This window comes from Eubalaena glacialis, chromosome 8, assembly GCF_028564815.1.
Source record: "Eubalaena glacialis isolate mEubGla1 chromosome 8, mEubGla1.1.hap2.+ XY, whole genome shotgun sequence".
Classification (NCBI taxonomy): domain Eukaryota; kingdom Metazoa; phylum Chordata; class Mammalia; order Artiodactyla; family Balaenidae; genus Eubalaena; species Eubalaena glacialis.
Window position 1 is genome coordinate 9,556,692 of NC_083723.1, and position 22,137 is coordinate 9,578,828.

Sequence of the window (22,137 nt, forward strand, 5' to 3'; positions counted from 1 at the left end):
TGCGCACGTGCCAGTCGTGGGTGGATGGGCTGGCCTGTCAGTGTGAGCCCACGTGTCATTCTCAGAGAGCACAGCCCTGGGCTCACCACACACGCTCAGGACCACAGAGGCTCCACAGGGCTGCCTCTCATGTCCCTGTGTCTGATCTCTGTGGGAATCTGTTGTCTCTGTGGGTGTCACGCTCAGCTGTCAGGCTCCACTGGTGTCTGGCTGTCTGCTCCACTGTGTTGACAATGACCTGGGACATAAATGCTCCACATTCTAATCCAATTAAATTTGAGCTCCTTGGTGGGGCTCCGATTATTCAGTCAAACTCTAACCAGGGCGACAGGATTTCTCAGATGTGATTAAGGTCTCAACTTTACTGGCCTTCAGATAGGGAGATTATCCTGGCGGGCTTACCGATCATATGACTCCCCCTGATAAATCCAAGTCTAGAGGTCAGAGGGGTCAATGTGATGTACAGTCTCTTTTGCTGGCTTTGAAGATGGAGGGGGCCATGTAGCCAGGAACATGTGCAGGGCCTCTAGGAGCTAAGAGCAGCCCCACCGACAGCCACAGGAAATGGGGCCCTTAGCCTTTCAACTGGCCTTTGCCACACACCGTGAGCCTGGTCGAGAACCCTGAGCTCCAGATGACATCTTGGCTCCAGCCTGGAGAGACCCTGCAGGTCGAGAACCCCGAGCTCCAGATGACATCTTGGCTCCAGCCTGGAGGGACCCTGCACTGAGAACCAGCAAACCAGGACCCCAACTCCGGGCTGCAGAGCTGGACTACTTCCAGCCTCGAAGTCTGTGATATTTGTTACCCAGCAGTAGGCGCTGACACAGCATCCCTGTGCGTTCTTCACCCGACACATTCAGCAGCTCCACTGCAGGTTCAAGGAGGCAAAGAACTGGGTTAGCCGTGCCCTGGCTTTGCCAATGAGCACAGTGAAAGATGAGAGGGCCAAGGGGCTGATAGAGCACGCAAAGCCATGACCAATAGTCCACTGACCAGGATTCAGGCTGGGCGGGAGGGGAGGCAGAGAGCCAGAGCTGGACGGAGCTGGCCTGGGGGTCGGAGGTCTCAGTGGGGCCAGGAGGTCGCTAAAGTTAGCCTAGTGAAGAAAGTGCCCTGTAGAGCTAAGGGGGGTGGTCGGGTGGCCCGGTGCCTGGCCCAGGATTGCAAGGGTCACCACTCTTGGTAAGGGTGGGGTCCGCAGCCAAGAAGGGCCACTTGACGGCCATGTGCACACAGGAGCAGCCTCTTGGTGGGGGCCCAGCTTCTTATGGGACCCAGGAGGTGAGGACCCCTGGGGAGGGGAAGGCACACACAGCTTGTGCTCCAGAGGCCCTCAAACAGGGAGTGGCCAGGGCAAGCCAGGGGCTGGGATGCACACCCACCAAGGCAGCCAGGCCCCCCAGGACATCATCTGAGAAGAGGGCCAACATTTTAAAGGTCTGAGATGGTCTGAGACCCGCGAGCACCCTGACCCCGCACCCCGGCCTCCAGAGGCCATGTCATCTGGCAGATGTCCAGCGAAGATGACCAGCGGAGGCTCAGGTAGTGGGAGATGCACTGGAGTCACCGTGGGTTCACATTCAGATCACAGACTTCTGTTCCTCAGCCGAAGCTGCCTCAAGAAGCAGAAGTGCCAGGAGTTTCAGATTCTGTCCCTACACTGTGCCCCTACCCGCACCTCTGGGCACCTGGAGGGGACCAACAGGCTCAGGGGACCACCCGCACCTCTAGGCAGGAAGGGGAGCGGGGCCTCTGAAGGACACAGGGACTGCCCTGCCAGGTTCTCTCCACGTCCACTCATAGCCATGGCCCACCTCTGGTCCCCAGCAAGACCGTGCTGAAGCCAACAGCCCACATCCAAAAGCCTCAACCCCAGAACTGGAACACGGACAAGGCCCAGCAAGAGGTCTGTGGACAAAGTGCCCCCACCAGCTGCTCCCAGGTCCCCAGGACCAGGTGGGGGTCTTGGCAAGCCGTAGGCGACCTTGAAATGCTGGAAGGATAGTCTCCCCTCCATCCTCAAAGCGCAGGGTGCCAGTGGGAAGCACAAAACCTCTTCAAGCTGGATGGGTAGATCCCTCCTGCCTGCCCACATTCCCCTGGTATGAAGCTCTCTTTGCCGCTCTGAGCTCTGACATTCTGGAGCCTCAGGCACTCCCCATCTGTAAAATGGGCATGAGGGACTTGCCAGTTCTAAGAGGCCAGGTGGGGTCTCTGTGAATTCCCTGAAATAAAACTGGAAACCCCAGAAGTAGCATGACTCTTTACTCAGAGAAAGCACAGACATGGCAGACAGAGCTCAGCCAGAACGAGAGCGCACGGGACCCCGCCCCGAGGCCGTGCTCACACCGGGGGGCCGTTAGGAAGGAAGCCCATCCCAGCTCCAGCCCCTGGTGGTGGCCCCAGACAGCAGATCTCAGGCTGTGCTGTGGCTCCTTGGAACCCCCAACCCAACCCTCAGTCTTCCAGATCTCTAGGTGGGCTCCCTACCAAGAGGACTCAAGGCCTGCCAAGCGAGGACCTACAAAAACCCCCTCCCAATCTCTCTTCCCCCGACCCCCAGCCAGGTGGGAATAGGCACACCTTTCCAGGGCAGTGCCGGGGTGGGGCCAGGGCTGGGGGTGGAGTCATAGTGAGAGGTGGGGCCAGGACTGGGGGTGGGGTCAGGACTGGGGTGGGGCCAGGGCTGGGGTGGAGTCAGAGTTGGAGGTGGGGCCAGGGCTGGGGATGGAGTCAGAGTGGGAGGTGGGGCCAGGGCTGGGGGTGGGGTCAGGGCTGGGGGTGCGGCCAGGGCCACAGGTGGAGTCAGAGCCAAGGGGTGGAGTCAGAGCCAAGGGGTGGAGTCAGGGCTGGGCTGGGGCCAGGGGTAGAGTCAGTTGGGAGGCGGGGTCGGGGTCTGGCCGGGGCTGCAGATGCGGCACCGCGGGACTCAGTGCTAGGAACCCCGAGGCCCCAGCCCAGCCTGGGACAGCGCGGGCGAAGCAGCGGTGACTTGTGCCCAGCACGCAGGCTCCAGCCGCGGCACGTTTTCTTTCACCAGCCCAAAGGCCGCCCAGGCAGGGTGGGGGGCAGCCGAAGAGTGTCCACCGGCTCTCCCAGCCCTGGAGAACTTTCCTCCGCTTCTCCAGGCGGGGCCCCTCGGACTCACCGGGCCCTCACACCACCTGGGCGGTGCGTTTGCTGCGCCACACCACCACGCCAGTCATGGCGATGGTCAGCAGGATGGGCGCTGCGATGAGCGGGATGAGAATTCCGTCTGGGGGGTCCTGCCAGTGGTGCCTGGCCACGGAGCAGTTTTGGAAGAACCGCCTGTGGACCCCAGCGATGAAGCTCTCCGCCAAGGGGTTGGGCCAGTAGCAGCCCACCACGTTGGTCTCCACCTCGGTGCAGTTGGTGAAGCTCTCGTAGTACCTGCGAAGGCAGAAGGCTTGACCGCCTGGCTCCTCTGCCCCTTCTCACTCTGGCCCTGACCGCCGGGAAAGTGGGGGGCAGTCCCGTCTGGCCGCCTGCTCTCATCATGGCCCCAGGCCACAGGGGAAGGCCTCCTGCTATGAGCCCTGTTGGGCCTGCTGGGCCAGCAGGGTCCATCTCCCTGGCGTCCTTGCCCAGAGGTTCTATGGCATGGCGACCCCATGCCCTGCTTCCCACTTCTAGGCCTCAGCCCCGCTTTCATCTGCCCCTGAGCCCCCGCCCCAAAGTGCACAGCCATGTTCTACTCCCCTTCGCAGGCTGCCGCGTCACAAACTCGATTCCCCTCGTGCCCACCCCGGCAGACAATGACCTCTGCACAGAGCCTGGTGTCATCGAGCCCAACTCCTGGCCCTCCCATCTTAAAACAGAGGCAGCAGAGCCCAGCAAGGGAACTCTTGAGGCCATGAGCTCCCCAAAATATACCTCATGCCCCGGTCTGCATCTCCTCCATCATCCCTGCCCTCATCTTGGGCATCCACAGCCGTCACCTGCTTCCTATGAGGACGTGAACTCCCAACGCCCAAGGTCTGGGCCCAGCACTTCCCAGGTCTTCCCAGAGAGTACTCTGGGCCTGGCTTCTTTTTCCAAGACCAAGGGATGTGTGGAGTCACAGCCACTTGGACCTGCAAGGCCCTTGTCACCTAAGGCCACTCTATGGGCCCCCCGGGGAGGAGGTCTCCCTGAGGCAGGCCGAGGGCCAGCGGCCTCCCAGTCAAGTCAGCCTGCCCTCATTTACCTGGTTTGGGGGGGCGTGTCCCACCTGTGAGCCCAGCCCCGGCCTGTCTTCCTCTCAGAAGTCACCTCCCCCAGCCCCAGCTGACAGGACACGTGGGATTCCCCCCGCCCCAGGGTCTTCCTGTCTGTGTTGGTCAAACCTGGAAAGGGCACTCAGCAAACCACCCATGAGGAGCCACGTCCATCCAGCGGGCAGGCTCTGGACGGTCCTTGAAGCCAACCAAGGGCTACAGCTACCAGGACCCAGAGTTCAGCCCAACGGCCAGCTGGCCTGGGATTAGCGGCCTCTGGGGTTGGTGGCCTAGGCTGGCAGCCATCGTCCAAGATGCTCTGGTGAGAGGGCTGGTCAGACATCTGCCAAGGTGCACCAGCTCCACCACTGCCCACACTCTCTTGCACCTGGCAGAGTGCTGCATGCAGGACAGGTATGGGAGCAGGAGAGGCTCCGGCGTCAGATCCCCGCAGGAACCAGGCCCTGTGGCCCCCCCCACCCCCTCCGGTGCTGACCCAGGGAGCGTGGCCTGGCCTGAGCAACAGGAAGGAACTGCCTCCTGCAAGGAGCTTCCTGTACAGAACCCCGTCTCTGCCTGGAAAGGCGGTGGGAAACGGGGCGGCTAATCACTCAACCAGGCCTTCGTAGTGCCCACGCCTCCTGGCAGCCCCGGGCAGTTTCCCAGCCCAGACGCTGGGGTGGCTGGTCAGGCACACGTCTGCCCTGCACCCCTCAGGTAACGCAGACAAGGGAGAGCCACACGAGGCAAAAGAGAGCGGGAAGCAAAGGGTATGGCCTGGAATCTGTGTGCAGAGCCGTGATGTGGCCCCCTGGGACATGTTCAGGCTCTGAGACACCTCACCAGCCAGGTCCTCAGGCAAGCCCATCACTCCCCAAGACCCACCCCTCCCACTGGGCCCCATCAGTGACCTGCCACCCCAGACAGAGCCTCTAACCTGACACCCTGCCAAGCCTCGACCCACCCCAGGGCTCAGTAGGGCTGAAACGAAGCAGATGGAGCTGGGGGAAGCCCCACTGTGGACAGCAAGCCTGCAGGGGCTGGGGAGTGGTGTGTGGCCCGTGTGACCCCCATGCACGGAAAACAGCACAGGACAGCAGCTTAGAGGTCAGGATGAAGAATCAATGTCCTTCAATCCCAGCTAGGCCACTGACCATCTTCTTGACTTTGCCCACATTACTTAGCCTCCGTGAGCCTCAGTTTCCCCTCCTGTAAATGGGGTTCATAATTCTTATCCAATAAGGTGACTGAAAGGACCAAAGGAAGTGAAGTGAATACACTCCTGGCAAGTGCCTGGCACATAGTAGGTGCTCGGTCTCGGGGTGAGCCCCAAAGGCCAGGAATGGGGCAGAGCTGAGCACAGCACCCATCTCTGTGGATCGACCTATGGGGCCAGGCACAGAATGCCCACACCTGGTGCTTCCCAAGAACGCTGGGAAGTGGCTCCGAATTTTAATAGCAAACGCTTTTAGGATAAAAGACACCAAACGGTCAGGCACTCAGGCACATGGCAAGAGTTGTAGAGGCCAACTCCCACATCCCAGCATCCCGCCCTTCCCTGGGCTGGGGAGGCAGAAGGCAGGGACGCACACATTTGCACACACAGCTCCCAAGCCCTGTTAACTCGCCAGCCCGAGTTCAGGCTGGAGATGAAATCAGGGTGTTCTTCACAAGGAAGCTGCTGTTTGTGTGACATCGCAGAACCAGGGTCACGACAGGGTCTGTGCTTCCCAAGCGTCCCCTGGTCACCCAGGGCCTCCCCATGTCCTCCCTTCAGTCTGGCTCCCAGAGCAAGAGAAGACGCAGCCATAGCCCAGATGGGAAAGGGGGATGCAGAGGCCGGGAGCGAGGCAAACCGCCCCCGTCAGACTCCCTCTCCCGCCAGGCAAATTTCCCTACTCAGGTGGATGTCGGCCCCTCTCTTTCCAACTCTCAGAGCCCCCTCCTGGCTGCCCCCTCTGCTGTCCTCAGGCCCCAGGGCTGGATGTCTGATCTCCTCGCTGAGGCTTTAGCAGGTGACAAAGGCACAGGATGGGAAGCGCCCACCTCATCCTCCCTTACCCCTGACCCCTGTGTGTCCACTCCAGGCTTGGCGTCCAGGCCAGGCTCAGAGGACAAGAAGAAGCCTGGCCAAGCCCCTTCCCGAGCCCCCAGCCCCCTTTCCCAGCAGACACAGAAATTTCATACCGTTTGGTTCAGCGAACGACTATGTCTGCGAGGGGCCTGTGGACGTGCCCACAAGGAGCCACTGTCCCCTGGGGAGATGGGCGTGGAAGCCCCTAGAACAGCCACTGGGGACAGAGAGCACAGGGGCCGGGGTCTTGGAGGGGAAAGGGCTCATGCGACTGAGCAAACCCAGGGCTCCCAGGGAGGATGGGGCCCCCAGGCAGGCGCGGCTCACAGGACAGTCTGAGTCTGCAGCGGCCGCCAGCAGCGCACCAGGTTGAGGTGGCCAAGTGGGAAGTGGAGGAGGGTGGGCACAGCCCATCGGTGATTTCTGAGGAGGTGAAAGGGCCACCTTGACACTTGATGCTAGGTGTGACCAGAGGAGATCAAAAACCTCGGGAGCTTCTAGAACGTGGGGCCCTCTGTGGTGAGGCACTGCTCCCGCCGCACCAGGTAGAAACCAGCGGGGTTCAGTTTCTCTGGCGTCCACTGGTCCTGACTACAAACCCAGCCCTGGCCGGTGCTGTGAAGAAAACCCAACATGACAATTTCCACCCAGCATGGACCGTGCAGAGAGGCAGGCACGCCAGGGCAGGGCACGAACCCAGTTCAGGAAGGGCAGTGGGTGTCAGCGTTTCCCAGAGACATGACCTCGCTCAGAGGAATGGGGGACACACAGCCTGGAGTGTCCAGTTTGGAACTGCCAGGGTGGTCTGTGAGGGGAGCGGAGGGCTGTGAGGCTTGGAGTGGACCTCGGAGCATGGGGAGCACAGACGCCGAGGGCAGGACGTGGGCAGGGCAAGGGCGGGGCACAGGCAGACGGTCAGCAGGATACAGACGGGCTGTGGGCAGAGGGTAGGCAAGCCACGGGCAGGGCATGGGAGGGCGTGGGCAGGGCGAGGGCAGGGCGTGGGCAGGCCCAGTGCCTGAGCAGGGACACTCACACGATGAACTCCGACAAGTTGCACCACTTCCAGACCTCCACCTTCTTCATCCTTTCAGCAAAGGTCTTGCCGCAGTGGGGTAGCACGGCCAGCATGTGCTTCTCATTGCAGCCGCCCACGGGGGGACACTCCCCTGGAGAGGAGACAGCCGTGAGCACTGCTGGAATTGCTGGCAGGAGCCTTGATGTCCCTCAAGGCCAGCTGGGGTCGTCCTCCTTCACCTTGACCTCCATGTGACCCGGGGAGGTTGAAGCCAGTGCAGAAAGAGTGACCCACTTGGAGGCATCAAGGAGACAGGACCCAGAGGGCCCGTGGCCTCCCAGGGTGGCATGGGAAGAAGCAGGTAAGAGGAGGGCAGCATGCAGAGGGACAGGGGTCCCGGGAGTGGAGAGGCTGAGGGCTGACGGATTCCGGGCTGGCTGGGGGCAGGGAGCAGGGACGCCCGCTGCACCTCGAGGGTGAGGGCACCTAGAGCATGTCCCAGGAAGGATTCTGAGAGTCTGATGACAGTCCCAGGCCTCTGGGCAGCGACAGAGGCCCCTTGACAGTAAGGACTGCCCACCCTGTCAGAGCCACCCCCTTGAACTCCAGGAGGCATGGGGCTGAGGGCTGCAGGGACTCACTGCAGGAGGCCAGGGGCTGAGGGCTGCAGGGTCCAGCAACAGCGGCCAGTCCTTTGAACACTCTTGGGGTCTGGCAGGAACCCCGCCCCAGGATTTCTCGTCACTCTTCCTGAACTCTGCCGCCAACACTTCCTGTCCCCTCCGCCCCTAGAGAAAACCCTCCTCCCACTGGGAACACCCGCCTATCTGACCCTCGGGACCCATCCCCCCACCCTCTCCAGGCACCCGATCTCCAGGGGTCAGTTCCCCCCCTCGTAATCTTCCCTCTCATGACCCCCAGCTTTGGCTCCCATCATATAATCAAGAGAAAGCCCTGCTGTGTGTGTCCTGGAGTATGTATGTTATATTGATATATGTATGTGTGTACGTCTGTGTGTGTGTGTGTCTATGTGTACGCTGCCCTGCCATGTGTGTCTTGGTGTGTGTGTGTTGTGTTCACATCTGTGTGTGTTGTGTGTGTAGGTATATCTGCCCTGCCATGTGTATCCTGATGTATATATGTGTACTGCCCTGCCGTGTGTGTCCTGATGTGTGTATGCATGTTGTGTGTATATGTATGTCTATGTGGTATGTGTGTTTGTACGTGTGTGTCTATGTGTACGCTGCCCTACTGTGTGTATCCGGTGTATGTGTGCCTATGTGGGACTCACAATTTCACAACTTACAGTAATCTTACAATAATGAAGACAGTGTGGTACTGGCATAAGAGGAGACATATAGATCAATGGAATAAAATTGAGAGTCCAAGAATCAACCTTCATTTTAGAATAAAATTATTTTCTATAAATGTACCAAGACAATTCACCAGGGAAAGAATAGTCTTTTCAACAAATGGTGCTGGAACTACTGTATATACACATGCAAGAGAATAAAGTTAGACCCTTTCCTCACAATTTACACAAAAATTAACTCAAAACATATAAGAGAGCTAAACGTAAGAGCTAAACTATAAAAGTTCTTAGGATAAAAGGAGAAAGTCTTTGTGTCCTTGTATAAGACAAAGTCTTCTTAAATATGACACCAAAAGCACAAACAACAAAAGAAAAAGACAGAAAGTGAACTATATCAAATTTTTTAACTTTTGTGCTTCAAAAGATACCATCAAGAGAGTGAAAAGACAACCCACCGAATGAAAGAAAATGTATGAAAATCATATTTCTGATAAGGGGCTTGTATCTAGAATAGATAAAGAACTCTTATGACTCTATAAAAAGAGAGCAATGACCCATTTAAAAATAGGCAAAGGATCTGAATAAACATTTCTCCAGAAATATACACAAATGACCAATAAGCACATGAGAAGGTAATCAACATCATTAGCCATCAGGGAAATGCAAGTCAAAACCATAATCAGATATCACTTCACACCCCCCAAGATAGCTATTATCAAAAAGATCTAACAAATGTTGGTGAACATGTGGAGAAATTTGAACCCTCATATGCTGCTGGTAGAAACGTAAAATGATGCAGCCACATTGGAAAATAGACCACCATACCTGAGCCTACCTGGAGATCTCTGCGGCTAGGGGGCTCCCTCCCGGCCCCTTTCAGCACTGAGTCTCTCAGGGTGACCACGTGAGGTGTCTGACTTGGCCGCACACCAGACTCACCAGGCCACAGCCCAGGCCCTGAGACAGGGACCAAGAATCGGTGTTTGTTAAACCGCCCCTACGCCCACATAATTCCAACGTGCTGTCAGAGCCGAGAACAAGTGGAAAGAGCAATGCTTGCTCACAGTTACGTGCACACAGGCACGTGGAGATCTTGCGCAATGAAGATTCTGACCCCGCAGGCCTGGGGCACCAAGATGCTAATCTCTGACAAACTCCAGGTGGGTGATGTGAGACCCAGGCCCACACTCTGCAGAGTAAGAGACAGAAAATGGGAGCGCTGAAACCAAGAGTCAGAGGGGTGTCAGACAGCCCCGTGACTCTGCTCCCCAGCCCAGACGCACTCACTCTCCTCTCTGAGGCTAGGTTTCCCTATCTGGAAATGGAGCCGTGACACCTCCTTGCCCGGCTTCCCTCCGCTTCAGTACTGACCAATGTCCACTGAGTGCCCTGTCCTAAGTGTGGTCCAACTCGCCGAGCCCTGCAACAGCCCGACAAGACAGGGCCACCATGACCGGGGAAAGTCATCGGCCTGCTCAGTAACACGGTAGGGGGCCAAACCCAGGTGCAGCCCTGGGTCCAGGGCCGTGCAGGCCTACAGTTAGTGACTTTAGGGAACGCAGGCTCTCAGGCTGAGGTGGAGGCAGATGATGAGAAGGCAGCCTGTGCTCCTTTCTCCCACTGGCCGCCCTGTTCCAAAGGCACCTTTTCCTGGCAGCTCACTGACAGGTTCCCCACCACAGGCTCTGAAAGTCCACCTGATGTTCTCTACATCCAGCCCTTGTACCCATTCCTGGGCCTGGTCTTGTCATCCCCTGACAGTATCCTCCCAGTATCCTCCATGGGTCTCCTGGGCTCCATCCTCCTCCCACATGGACACGGGCCAGGCAAGTCTCACACTGTTCACCCCTGCTGGCTGCTGCCACTCCTCCCAGCCATGGCCCAACTGGACCTGGCCCGTCTAGACCACCTGGACCACCATCTAGACCCAACTGAACCTGGATCCATGGACCTGGATGACCTGGACTTTAATCCTCTGGCCCTGGACCCCCTGGACCCCTTGGGCCTTGAATACCTGGACCCTGGACCTCCTAGATGTCCCCTGGACCTTGAATACCTGGACCCCCTGGACCTCTTGGACCCCTTAGACCTGGAACACCTAGACATCCTCAGCCTGACCCAACCGCCACCTGTCAGATCACTGAGACCCAGCCCAGTGCTTTCTCCTCCTCCACCTCATTCTCCTCCTCCCCTCCCACTTCTCCCCGCCACTGGAGCCCCTTCCTCCTCTTCCTTCCTCCTTCCTCCATGAATCTCCATGAACCCAGAATCTCCACATGTCCCAGAATCGCCACATACCCGGCACCACAGGGGCCTGGCCAGGGCAGGTTGAGAATGTACCATCAAGGACCACATGACATCCTAAGGCAGGTTTCCTGGGATAACTTCCCCCGCCCATGGGGCGGGGGGCGGGGGGGAGGGGGAGGATGCTGTGAGGATGCACAGGGCAGGCACCATGGGACACCTGTCTGATCAACCACAGGTGCCCTCCATGAGGGGGTGGGGAGACTGGTAATTACGGCACCATTTCTGATGCACAGGCTTAAGGGGCTCCCAGCCAAACCCAACAACCTGCCCTGTGTTAGAACAGTGAGGTAAAGATGCAGATTCCTGACACCAGGAAAGTGTGTTGCTGCCACCCACTCAAGCTACCAGCTGCATTAGTAAAGGTCTCGGGTATTAAATTGAAATAGAAAACCATTTCAGTTGGTTCCATCAGGGAAACAAAGAAAATGCAGGACTGTGTTCCTTTTGTCTAGGGGACTTCCAGACTCTGGGAGATGATAAACAGCCAAACAGATGCATTTCCAAGAGAAAGGCCTTTTATGGCCAGTCATTTGGAAATGAAATACAGGAGCTCTCGTTCTCCTCTGGTGCAAACCAGCAGCGAGCAGACTCCGCAGGCCCTGCAGCGATGGGCCGTGGCCAGTAGGGCTATGGGAGGGTGTGGTTTCTGAAAGGTTCTGCCCCCAGTCCCTGCAGTCTGGGGAGTTACCTCCCCACCCTGGACCTCAGTTTCTGTATCTATACAATGAAGAGGGACATCAGAGGACCTTCAAACACCCCTCGGCTAACCACCTCCTTGCAATCACTGCGTCACTGGGGTACTTGATATCCAGCCACTGCATCTGGGCTCGCTTGAGTCCACAGAATCCAATGTGACAGGAGGTGGCTCAACAGCAGGACAACATTACTCCCACCAGTGACAAAAACAGTGACAGTGACATGTTCATACACATACACGCTGGCATGGGCACTCTGTCTGGGGGTGCTGTGAGTCCCTGAGAGCCACAGTTGCTAGCAAACTCAAGTGCCCACAGAATGTGTGCCAGGCACTGATGGAAGCTTCCCATACATACAACCCTTTCATTCCACACTCTTGGGCCCCAAACAGCGTTATGGGGACTGAACTCATTGAATCCAAATGGCAATCACAACAGCCCTTTATAGGTTGGTATTCCTGCATCCACACTAGAGTGGGGGAAACTGAAGCTAAGGGCCAGTAAGTAAGTGTCTTATAATCTTGGGGTTAAGCCACTGCAAAGGGAGGCCCCCAGGATTCACACCCAGACCCAAGGGGCTGGTCAAGGGCTAGGCATGAAACCGAGCAGTAGGCCTTGGGTTAATTAGTAGAACGTCAACCAAAAGTGAAAAAGGATGGGGGAAGAGGCTTTTCAAACTCAAGTAAGTAAATTTAACTTAGTCCAACTACAATTTTTGGTTTTACACTGGCCAGGTGAACTGCCATGACACATGATGTCTTGATTCCCTATCCTTCCATTTGTTTGTTGTTAAAAAGAGGGAACCTCATTTGGGTAAGTCGAGGGAATTGTTGGACTTCACCCTTCTGTTTTTGTGCTACAAGAGTTGAATTTTGCTCTTTGTGTGTATCTTTGCATTTGTCTTGTGCATAAGTGTGACTTCTATGGGAACCAAAATTTGTTTCCTGAATGCAGCACCTCAGGGTGCATCCTCCAGAACTGGACCACTTCCAGTTGCAAACCAATGAAATGTAAAAAGATGATTTTCCTTTGAATACAACCTGGCCATAATACTCCCTAGATTCAGGGGGAAAAAATTTGCCCTTTAATGGGTCCCTAAACTACACTACTATTATGCATTAGAGCTATTTCACAATAGAGAGGAAAAATGGGATGAGATTTATAAACTAATAAGTTTTGTATTGAAATAAATACCTGATTCATGAATAAGTTTTAAAATGAAGGTATGGGACTTCCCGGTGGTGCAGTGGTTAAGAATCTGCCTGCCAATTCAGGGGACATGGGTTCGATTCCTGGTCCAGGAAGATCCCAGATGCCACGGAGCAAATAAGCCCATGCGCCACACCTACTGAGCCTGCACTCTAGAGACCACGAGCCACAACTACTGAGCCTACCTGCCACGACTACTGAAGCCCACACACCTAGAGCCCGTGCTCCACAACAAGAGAAACCACCGCAATGAGAAGCCCGCGCACCGCAATGAAGAGTAGCCCCCACTCGCCGCAACTAGAGAAAGCCCACGCACAGCAACGAAGACCCAACGCAGCCAAAAATAATTAATTAATTAATTAATTAATTAATTTAATTAAATGAAGCTATGAGATCTCTGCCTATCTGGGTATATGTATGTCTATGTATACATTATAATTATATGTCTTTATCTTTGGATAGTATTATCAAAACTAATTTGTAAATGAGCTCTACTTAATTGGCTTAAAGAAAAGTAAGTGCTTACAAATCAAACATTTCTAAATACAACAAAAAACTAACCAAAATGAATTTCAGGTTCATGTGATCTGGGGAATATTCAGTATTAAATTAATATCCAGCATTAAAGTTAAAGTATAGTTAATACAGACATGTCTTTAGAGTCATCAATGTTAAGTATGATAATTTTATTGTACCTAGATTTACTGAAAGTCAGTAAATTCATATTATATCTATTGAAAAAATTGTCAACAAGAAAATTAATTTGGTATGATGATACTGTCATAAGTAAAAAAAATAGAGATAAGTGGTATAGAAGCTTTTAGGTGAACTCTTTAGAAGTAATTATGTTTTAGTCTTTCCAGATTCTTAGTAACTTGAAACTTTCGAGTTTTGCTGAATTAAGTTAAATGATAAAAATTTCTTGAAGGTCTAGGTCATTTTTAAGATAAAATACTGGAACATTGATTGCTAGACAAGTCTATCTTCTTTTGTTTTACGAGAGAAAAAAAAACTAAAGATGTTTGGGTTTATTAGACACACATCTTGAACCACTTTAAAGAGAGAAATTATGCTATAAAAATGTATTTTTTAAAAAATATGTTTTTAGAGGTTAGAGAACATGTTTATAAGTTTGCCAATCAGAAAACATTGGCATAACAAACAGTTCAGTTAGTTGGCTTTTGGTTTTTGCTGGCGATTAAGGTTTTTAAGGGTTAAAAATTCTAATAAATATGCTATTAAACTGTTAAAAATAATAAGGAAATCATTTCAGAATATAAAGAAAATACTTTGTCAGCAAGAGAAGGATGGAGATATTTTTGTTAAAGAAAAAGGGAAAATAATTTTGTCCTAGAGCTCATTGTTTCTAGATGGGAAAAAATAAGGGACAAACTTATATAGATACAGAAAGTTGTGGAAGGTTTATAGAAAAGGAACCTGAAGAAAAGAGTTTTGTGCATGGTCAGGATTGATTGAGATTAGATTGAATTTAAAAGCAAACTAATACAGGACTAGAGTTTGTTTTTCTCTCTCTGTTAAGAGAACAAAGATTTCCTGGAATATTGAGCTGCTTTGATAACAGATTGTAAGTTTCTTTCTCTAGCTAACTTTTTTTCCAAAGGGTCCCTGAGCCATCTCAAAATGAAATATTAAACTAATTAAGATTATTTGGTCTATTAAACTACATGGAAAACATTACATGAAAAAATGTCTCTAATAAAGTTGTCACAGAGTATAACTACCAGTGGCATGTATCACTGCTTGCTTTAAGTCTACTGCTTGGAGCACGTGCAATGTTTGTGTGACAATTTGATATAATTGATAAGATGTATAACCTATAAAATGTTTCCCTGTCAACATACCTTTGTAGCTGTTTGTTATGTCTGATTAGTTTTCCCCCAACATGGATAACTAGGCAAACATATAAACAAAAAGTAGAAGTAGCACCAAGGGAGATGATAGACCCAGGGCAGGCAGCAAACACAATCAAGGGACAGATATTTTGATCATCAGTGCTTTCTACTGAAAGATTTGCAATCAAAAGGGGGAAATGATAGAAGAAATTTTCACATATTGAGGTATAGGGAAGTCTTTCTGCTTTACATGATTTAACTCAAATTTTATGCTAATTTAAAACAGCCTGTTTGTGGTCTATTAAACATACATTGTATGTCTGCTTTAACCATTAAGGGAAAAAAATACATTCGGAAAATAGTACAAACATGCATTTTGATTATTATCCTCATTGTAATATATCTACTAATTTTCAAATGTTTGTCCAGGTGCTATGACAAAGCAATCAAAGAGGGAAGTAATGTTTTCATAATACAAAATATTGATGCTAAGCTTGGAAATAGGGACTATTTCCAACTCTGTGTCCATTCCCCAAATTGAGGCAGGACTAGGCCCCATTTCACCAGGAAGTAACCAGAGTGATCATCACCCCATTCCCTCAAAGATTTGGGAAAAGTTAAAACAAAAACGGAACTAAAACCAAGCTCCTCTGGCAAGTTTATGATTAACCTTTCTATGCAAAACTTTATTCCCTTTCATATTCTGCACCTGTTCCTCCTCAGGATTGGAAAATATCAAAGAAAAGGGGGGACTGAAACCAAGCAGGACTCTGCAGGACCCTCTCAGGTACAGAAGCCCTTCTGGGTCCCCTGTTTCTTGTTTGTAGAAAAAAGCTTTAGTCTCCTAGTCTCCCCTGAGTCACGAAAGCCTGGCTCAAGAATTAATGATTGAAAGGATATAGACACGTAGTGACAAAAATAGCAGTTAGGCCTAGAGAATGGTAACAATTTAAAGAGTAAATCAGCCATATAGCAGTCACAGAATCTTTATTTCCTCCCTGAAGAAGACAGATAACAGTGTCCGATGCGTACTCCTGAGTTGTTCTGTACATACTTGATAAAAACCACCACCAGAGGGAAAAAGCTACCTGCATGATGACGCGACTGTAGCCATGACACAAGCGGCTCCATCTTGAGCAGTGCTGTTCTGCACGGAGTCCCCTGCACATCCTGGAAGATTTCCTTTAAAAGCTCCTGCCCTCTGATTGGCAACGCGGAGCTGGTTTGGGGGATGCTAGTCTGCCATCTTCCTAGGTTCCTGGATTCCTGAATAAAGCATCTCTTTTCCCCCACCAACTCCTGTCTCTCGAACATTGACTTTTGAGCAGTGAGCAGCCAAACCTGAGTTCAGTTTTGGCTCCGGCTGGTAACAGATACAGAGGCAGAGGCCCAGCTGAGTGGACTTCTGCTTGATCTCACTACCCCAGGGCCCTGCACAGCAGGAACTGCTTCTGAATTAGGGTTTGTAATTTTCAAAGAAGCACCTTCCCTGATGGGCCCCTATGGTCAATAGGAACCAGCCCCCCTGTGGCCCTGCGCCCTGGGAAGCCAGGCCCCCCACTTGGCACAGCTCAGAGGCAGCTCAGGGACAGCAGGGTGTCAGGATCCAGAGCATAGACAGCCGGCAGCCCTGAAACCCTCCTTTCAAGATGCAGCAGTCTCCAGGGCTGATATGGCCCCCATCCCACCTATGACAAAGCAGCACGTGACCAAGAGCAGGTTTGCCTCTCCCTGCATCTCCCTGACTCAGTCAGGACCCAGTTCCCTAGGCCCTCACTCTGACCGGGCCAGCACTGGGCTGTGTCTGCTGAGAGGCTGGCCTGGTCCCCACCCCTGGCTGGGGAGCCTGAGCCCAGGCTGCATGGGAGGGGGACACTGGGACCAACAAGACAAGACAAGGTGGCCTCCAGAACTGTGCCAACATGAGCCCAAGATTATTAACACAGAAGATTTCTGCACAGGGTCTGCCTTTGGTCCTTCTCAACTCCATGCTATAGGCAGGTGAGGAGAACCTCAGCTTCCCTCGTAGTGAATCAAAGGATTCCTCTTCCATTACAAGGACCAAAATCTCCATCCAAGAGCTTTGTATTTGAAGCTTGCTGAAATCTCACATCAGTGCACTCCTGATTTCTGGAAGCCACCAATCACCCTTTCCTTCAACACAAAACCCAGCTAACCCTAGGGCTCTAACCCCAGAATATGAAATGAAGTCACACTTTCTCCACCCCAGACATCTCCAGTGGAAGGGTAACCTAGAGTTCAAGATGCTGATGGGCCTATGCAGCCTTTTCCAAATTCCAGGTCATCAAAGCTGACAACGATATTTCAAATAAGCCCAATTTTGCATCTTACAGCCAGGGAAACTGAGGCCAGTGAGGGCAAGGGAGCATCCCAAAGGACCCAGGGGACAGTGGCCCCCACGGACAGGGCCTGAGACCCTTGAACCCCAGGCCAGGGCTCCCTCCTCCCAGAGCTGGCCAGGCTCAGACCCTGCTCTGCAACTCCCAGTCTCAGCAAGTCTCTCCCACCGAAGCCCTCCCCAAACACGCATACCCTATTACTTGTTCTTGGATGATTTCTTTAGAACGATTTTTCAAAACAACCTTTTCATTCAATCCATTCCCAATTTGTGAGCAATGTGTTCTCCCAGGAGTTGCGTTTTCTTGCTGGAGAAGGGATCTGGGAGAGGCAGCCTCGGAGAGCCGCCCCCTGCCCCCTGCAGCCAGTCTCTCCAGACACAAGCACACACACACTCACACTGAAACACTGTCCTCGGAAGAACAGGCACAGCAGGGAAGATCTAGCACTCCCAGTTCTGGATTCCTCTCATGCACACCGCTGCGCCTGGTGTGAACGCAGGAGCCCCGGGACGAGGAGCGCACTATCTCACAGGGAGGAGGGAGGCGGACATGCCCGCCGCCGCTGCTCGCTCGGGGTGTCGCGCTGGCATGGCGTCCCCAGCTCCAGGGCAGCGAGGCCGGAGACATCGCAGCTGGGAGGGGCAGGCCCAGGCCGAGTCTGCGGCTGGCGATGCAGAGCCCGCAGGAGACCCTGCGCCTTCCTTCCTAGTCCGGTCCGTCGCCATCGGCTTGGAGAGAGCCTGGGGACCGCCCCCGGGTCACCCCTCGCCCCTCCGGAGCGGGGCGCGCCGGGCTCGCCCAGGTCGGTGCAGGGGAGGAGGTGCAGACAGGTGCGGATGCAGGAAGGCAAAGGCCGCGCGGACCCCACGGCCCCAGAGGCGGTTGGGGCCCCCCCGGTGCCGGACCGAGCGTCCCCTTACCGCAGAGCTGCAGCAGCAGCAGCAGCGGGAGAAGGTGCGGGCGCCGCCGCGCTCTTGTCTCCATAGCTGACCAGCTGCGGCGCGCGGTCCAGCTGTGTGGCGCACCCTCCAGCTGCGGCGCGCTGTACAGCTGAGTCCCGGGTGGGGGCGCTAGGGGCGCCCGGGGGCGGAGCCCAGGCGGGGATGGGGCCGCAAAAAGCCCGCCCCCCGGAGGTGCCTTCCCCCAGGATGTGCTCTGCGCCCCTTAGGATGCGCTCTGCGCCCCTTAGGATGCGCCTCCCTCCCACCCAGGTGCCCTCCCTCAGGTCGTGCTCCTCCAGGACGTGGTCCCCCTCAGGACGCTTCCTCCCCCAGGACGCTCCCATCCCTAGGACGAGTCCCCTAAGGACGCGCCCTATCCCCCAAGGTATGTCTTCCCTCACTGGACGGTCCTTCCCTCAGGACGGATCCCCTCCCCAGCGCAAGCCCCCTTCCTCCAGCCCTGTGGGCGCGGCCCACCGCAAGTGAGCGCCTGTAAGGCTCCGCCCGGCTGGGCTGCGGGGCAAGATGAGGGGCAGGTGAGGGCAGCCTGCGGATGCACCCACCCTCACCCCAGCCCGAAGAAGAGCAGGGGAAGGCGTCTGGAGAAGGACTGCTGTGCGTCTCTGTGCCATGAGAGACCGAGGAGGGCAGCCCCCCTGGGGAGAGAGCTGGCTGAGAGTGCGAATATCTCTGTGTGAGGGTGCGGGGAGGAGCCCTCAGGATGGAGCGCGGCTGATCCCCGAATTCTTATTGGCCTCAGGCCCCCAGGATACTTTCCTGGGGCCTCGCCTGTGCCAGGCGCCTTTGCAGCCCTCTGGACTAGAGCGGGTGGGGCCGTGCACGCGTGCACTCGCCTGCACTTACGCACACACCCCACTGCCCATGGCTAGAACCGCGTCCTCAGGCCCTGGTCCTGCCCTGTGCCCTCTGGAGGCCTCAGGGGACAAGACGAGGGCCAGGAGAGTGACTGGGTACCCCTAAGGACCTGACCTAGAGGAGTGTCATGGGCTCCGAGGGGAGGGACGGAGGGACTCGGGATTCTCCAACCATGGATCACATCGCCTGGTTTGGTCACCTCTGTCACCCTCAGCCCCTAGCATAGATTCTGGCCCCACAGACAGCTGGTCACACTGTCACTGGTGGGGACCCCTCTGCCCTACGGTGCCCCCAGTCCACACCCCCCCAGCACGTGCTGGTCTGAGGGCTCAGGGAGCGGGGTCGGGAAGGCGGGGGCCCCCTCAGGGATTGGTTGCTCTCAGCCTGGGCCCTTCCCAAGGCACAGGGATGGAGCAAGTGGGCTCCCCACCTGGACAAGGCCTCCGCCTCTCTGAGTGGTGGGAGGTGGGTAATAACCCCACCCCAAAGCCCAGGTCCTGCGAGGGAGGGTTGGGTAGAGGGATTCTAGTACAGGCACACAAAACAACTACCTTGCAAGAGCTGAACTGACCTTTCTTGCATGAGGAAGTCCACTTAATAAGGGATGGAAGCTTTCTGTGCTTTTTCTGATTACAACCAGAATTATTTCAAGGGCGAATTCAAGCTAATTAAAATTGACCAGCCGTCCTGCCTGCCTTCTGCCCTAGTTGGTGGCAAGCACAGATGCAGGGGTGACTCAGAACCTGTGACCCAGGCCTTCCACGCGTTCAGCGGGGTCTGAAGTCTCAGCCAGTGTTTCCTGCCAGCTGCCCTCTCTCAGATGCCCTGCAGCAAGGGAGACAAGCCAAGAGCACGGTCCAGGTGTCCACCAGTGTCCCAGGAGGCCACAGACTCACAGAGTCCTACACCACTCCACGAGAGAGGCTAGGCCAGACCTCGCAGGCAATTGTACACAGCTAGCAGGCTGGAATGGGGGAGATGGGCCAGATGCGGGGGCAGACCAGACAGCAGCCTGGAGCCTGCCCCAGCCTGGGGCTGTGGCTCCACACTGACCAGTACTAGGGAACGAGCACCATGGGAGGCAGGGCGCTGGATGAAGCTGCTCCCCTGTCTGGGATGCCCTCCCCTCCCCCATCCCGTAGACTCGGGTCCCTGCACCCCGCTTCCATGGAGCTCCTCCGTGCCCCAGGGCAAACTCCCGAGGCCTGCAGACTGCCCATGCATCCCCGTTAGAGGGAGTGCCTGAGAGGCAGGGCCCTGGCTTCCGTTCCCTGTGCACAGTGCCAGGGCCCGCACAGGGCACGTGGTCTGCTGGTGCAGGTGGCTTCAGGCAGGTAGTGAGGAGGGGGTTGGGAGAGTCCCAGAGGGGCCATCCTGCTGGGGCCCCACCCTGCTGCTCCCACATTCATCCTGTCCTGGCAGCCGCTGGGCACACTGGACCCCCCCTGTGCAGAGCTGTCTCCCCTGCTGAGAGCCGGCTGCTCCTCTTCTCTCCAGAGAGGTCATCAGAGACTCTTCAAAGGTCATCAGAGACTCTTGGCTGCCCCTCCCCCCGCCAGATCCAGGCTGGCATTAGTGGTCGCTATGATCTGTGGATCACAGAAGAAGGGACGTTCTGGAAACTCCAGGGCCAGAACTTAAGAGCTGGGCAGCTCTGGCTTGTTGCTGTGCAGAGCTGCTTCGTCATGGCCAAGGAGCAGCCATGTGGGCGGCCCTGGGGTGAGAGGTCACCTCGACATTCCTCCAGCTGCACTGAGGTCCGGGCTGAGTCAGAGCCAGTCTCCCCCAGGATGGTGAGGAAGGACACGTGTTTGCTGTATATGCCACTAGGTCTGGGTGCACGGGTGTGATGTTCCCAGGAAGACAGGAGGGGCAGTCCCTGGGGAAAGATGAGCTTGAGAGGGGCAGGTGGGACGGTGGAGGCTGGGTAAGGGGACACCCTGGACAGATGGGTTAGGGTCAGTGCTCATGACAGTGGGTGCTGCCCTACGACGATGCTGTTTGATCCACAAGCAATCTGCCCGTAACAGGGGGAGAGGCTGTAGCCTGGATCCGTCCAGGGATGGAAACCCCTACTCACCAAACAGCCAGCTCCTCTGGGCCAAGCTGATGACGTCTGGGAGGCCAGCTGCAGCCCTCGGGCCTCAGGGCAGAGAGAACAGGCTGGGCCCAGGGGATTCCCTGAGCTCACAGGCTTTGCTCTCAGAAGAGCCAGTCACCCCTCCCCAGGACCATCTCCTCCCCACATGGATGGATCCAGAAACCCACCTGAGGCTCTCCCAGCCAGCCCTCCTCCTGCTCCCCTGAAGCCCCAACTGCCCTCGGTTCAGCTCACACACCCCTGAGAACAGGTCCAATCAGCTTTTATAGGAACCCGCCCCAAGCTCGAAAACTTCCCCTACAAACGACAAATCTGGTCCAAGTCCTGGTGTCGGCTCTTCCATTAGACACTCCCAGGGCCTGGCCCCCTCCCCACATGGTGGCTCAGATCTGGGTTTCAGAGTAGGGTGTGGGGGAGCAGGGGGTCCAAGATGCACAGACAAAGGTCCAGCCAAGCTCTGTTATCTCCTAAACACAAGACCCTCAGGAAAATAAAAATAAAAAAAGAACTTCAGGGAGCTTTGAGTTTTCCATCTGAAGCTGAAGAGGATAACTGCCCTGCCTCATTCTCAGGTCAGAGGTGAGGATTGAGGTCAGAGGAGCTTCTCTGTGCTGAGATTCACAGGCACTGGGGGATGGAGGTGGAGATGGTGGAGGTGGAGGTGGAGGTGCTGGAGGTGAGGATGGTGGAGGTGGACATGGTGGAGATGGCAATGGAGATGGTGGAGGTGGAGATGCTGGAGGTGAGGATGGTGGAGGTGGACATGGTGGAGCTGAAGATGGTACAGATGGTGGTGGAGGTAAAGATAGAGATGGTGGAGGTGGAGATGGTAGAGGTGGAGATGGTGGAGGTGGAGAGAGTGGAGGTGGACATGGTGGAGGTGGACATGGTGGAGGTGCTGATGGAGATGGTGGAGGTGGAGATGGTGGAGGGGGAGATGGTGGAGCTGGAGATGGTACAGATGGTGGTGGAGGCAGAGATAGAGATGGTGGAGGTGGAGATGGTACAGGTGGAGATGGAGGTGGAGATGGGGAGGACCCAGATGGCCATGACAGGCCCGGAGTAGCCATCACGCCTGTCGGCCTTGTCTGGCTCCTCCTTGCAGCACACCGGCTCTGAGCAGGTGGCTTCCGCATTGGGAAGGCAAGGCCGTCAGACCCCACCTTCTCCA

The 22,137-nt window shown here is 55.1% G+C and overlaps 1 protein-coding gene across 1 annotated transcript; it reads right to left on the minus strand.

The window, feature by feature from the left end:
• Positions 1–2,251: 2,251 nt before the first annotated feature.
• Positions 2,252–18,076, minus strand: RAMP3 (receptor activity modifying protein 3). The gene is made up of 3 exons (XM_061197551.1): positions 17,969–18,076; positions 7,331–7,463; positions 2,252–3,414 (listed from the first exon to the last, which is right to left on the minus strand). The coding sequence occupies exons 1-3, from the start codon at positions 18,030–18,032 to the stop codon at positions 3,159–3,161; spliced, it is 453 nt and encodes a 150-aa protein (XP_061053534.1). The 5' UTR covers positions 18,033–18,076; the 3' UTR covers positions 2,252–3,158.
• Between the last annotated feature and the right edge of the window lie 4,061 nt (positions 18,077–22,137).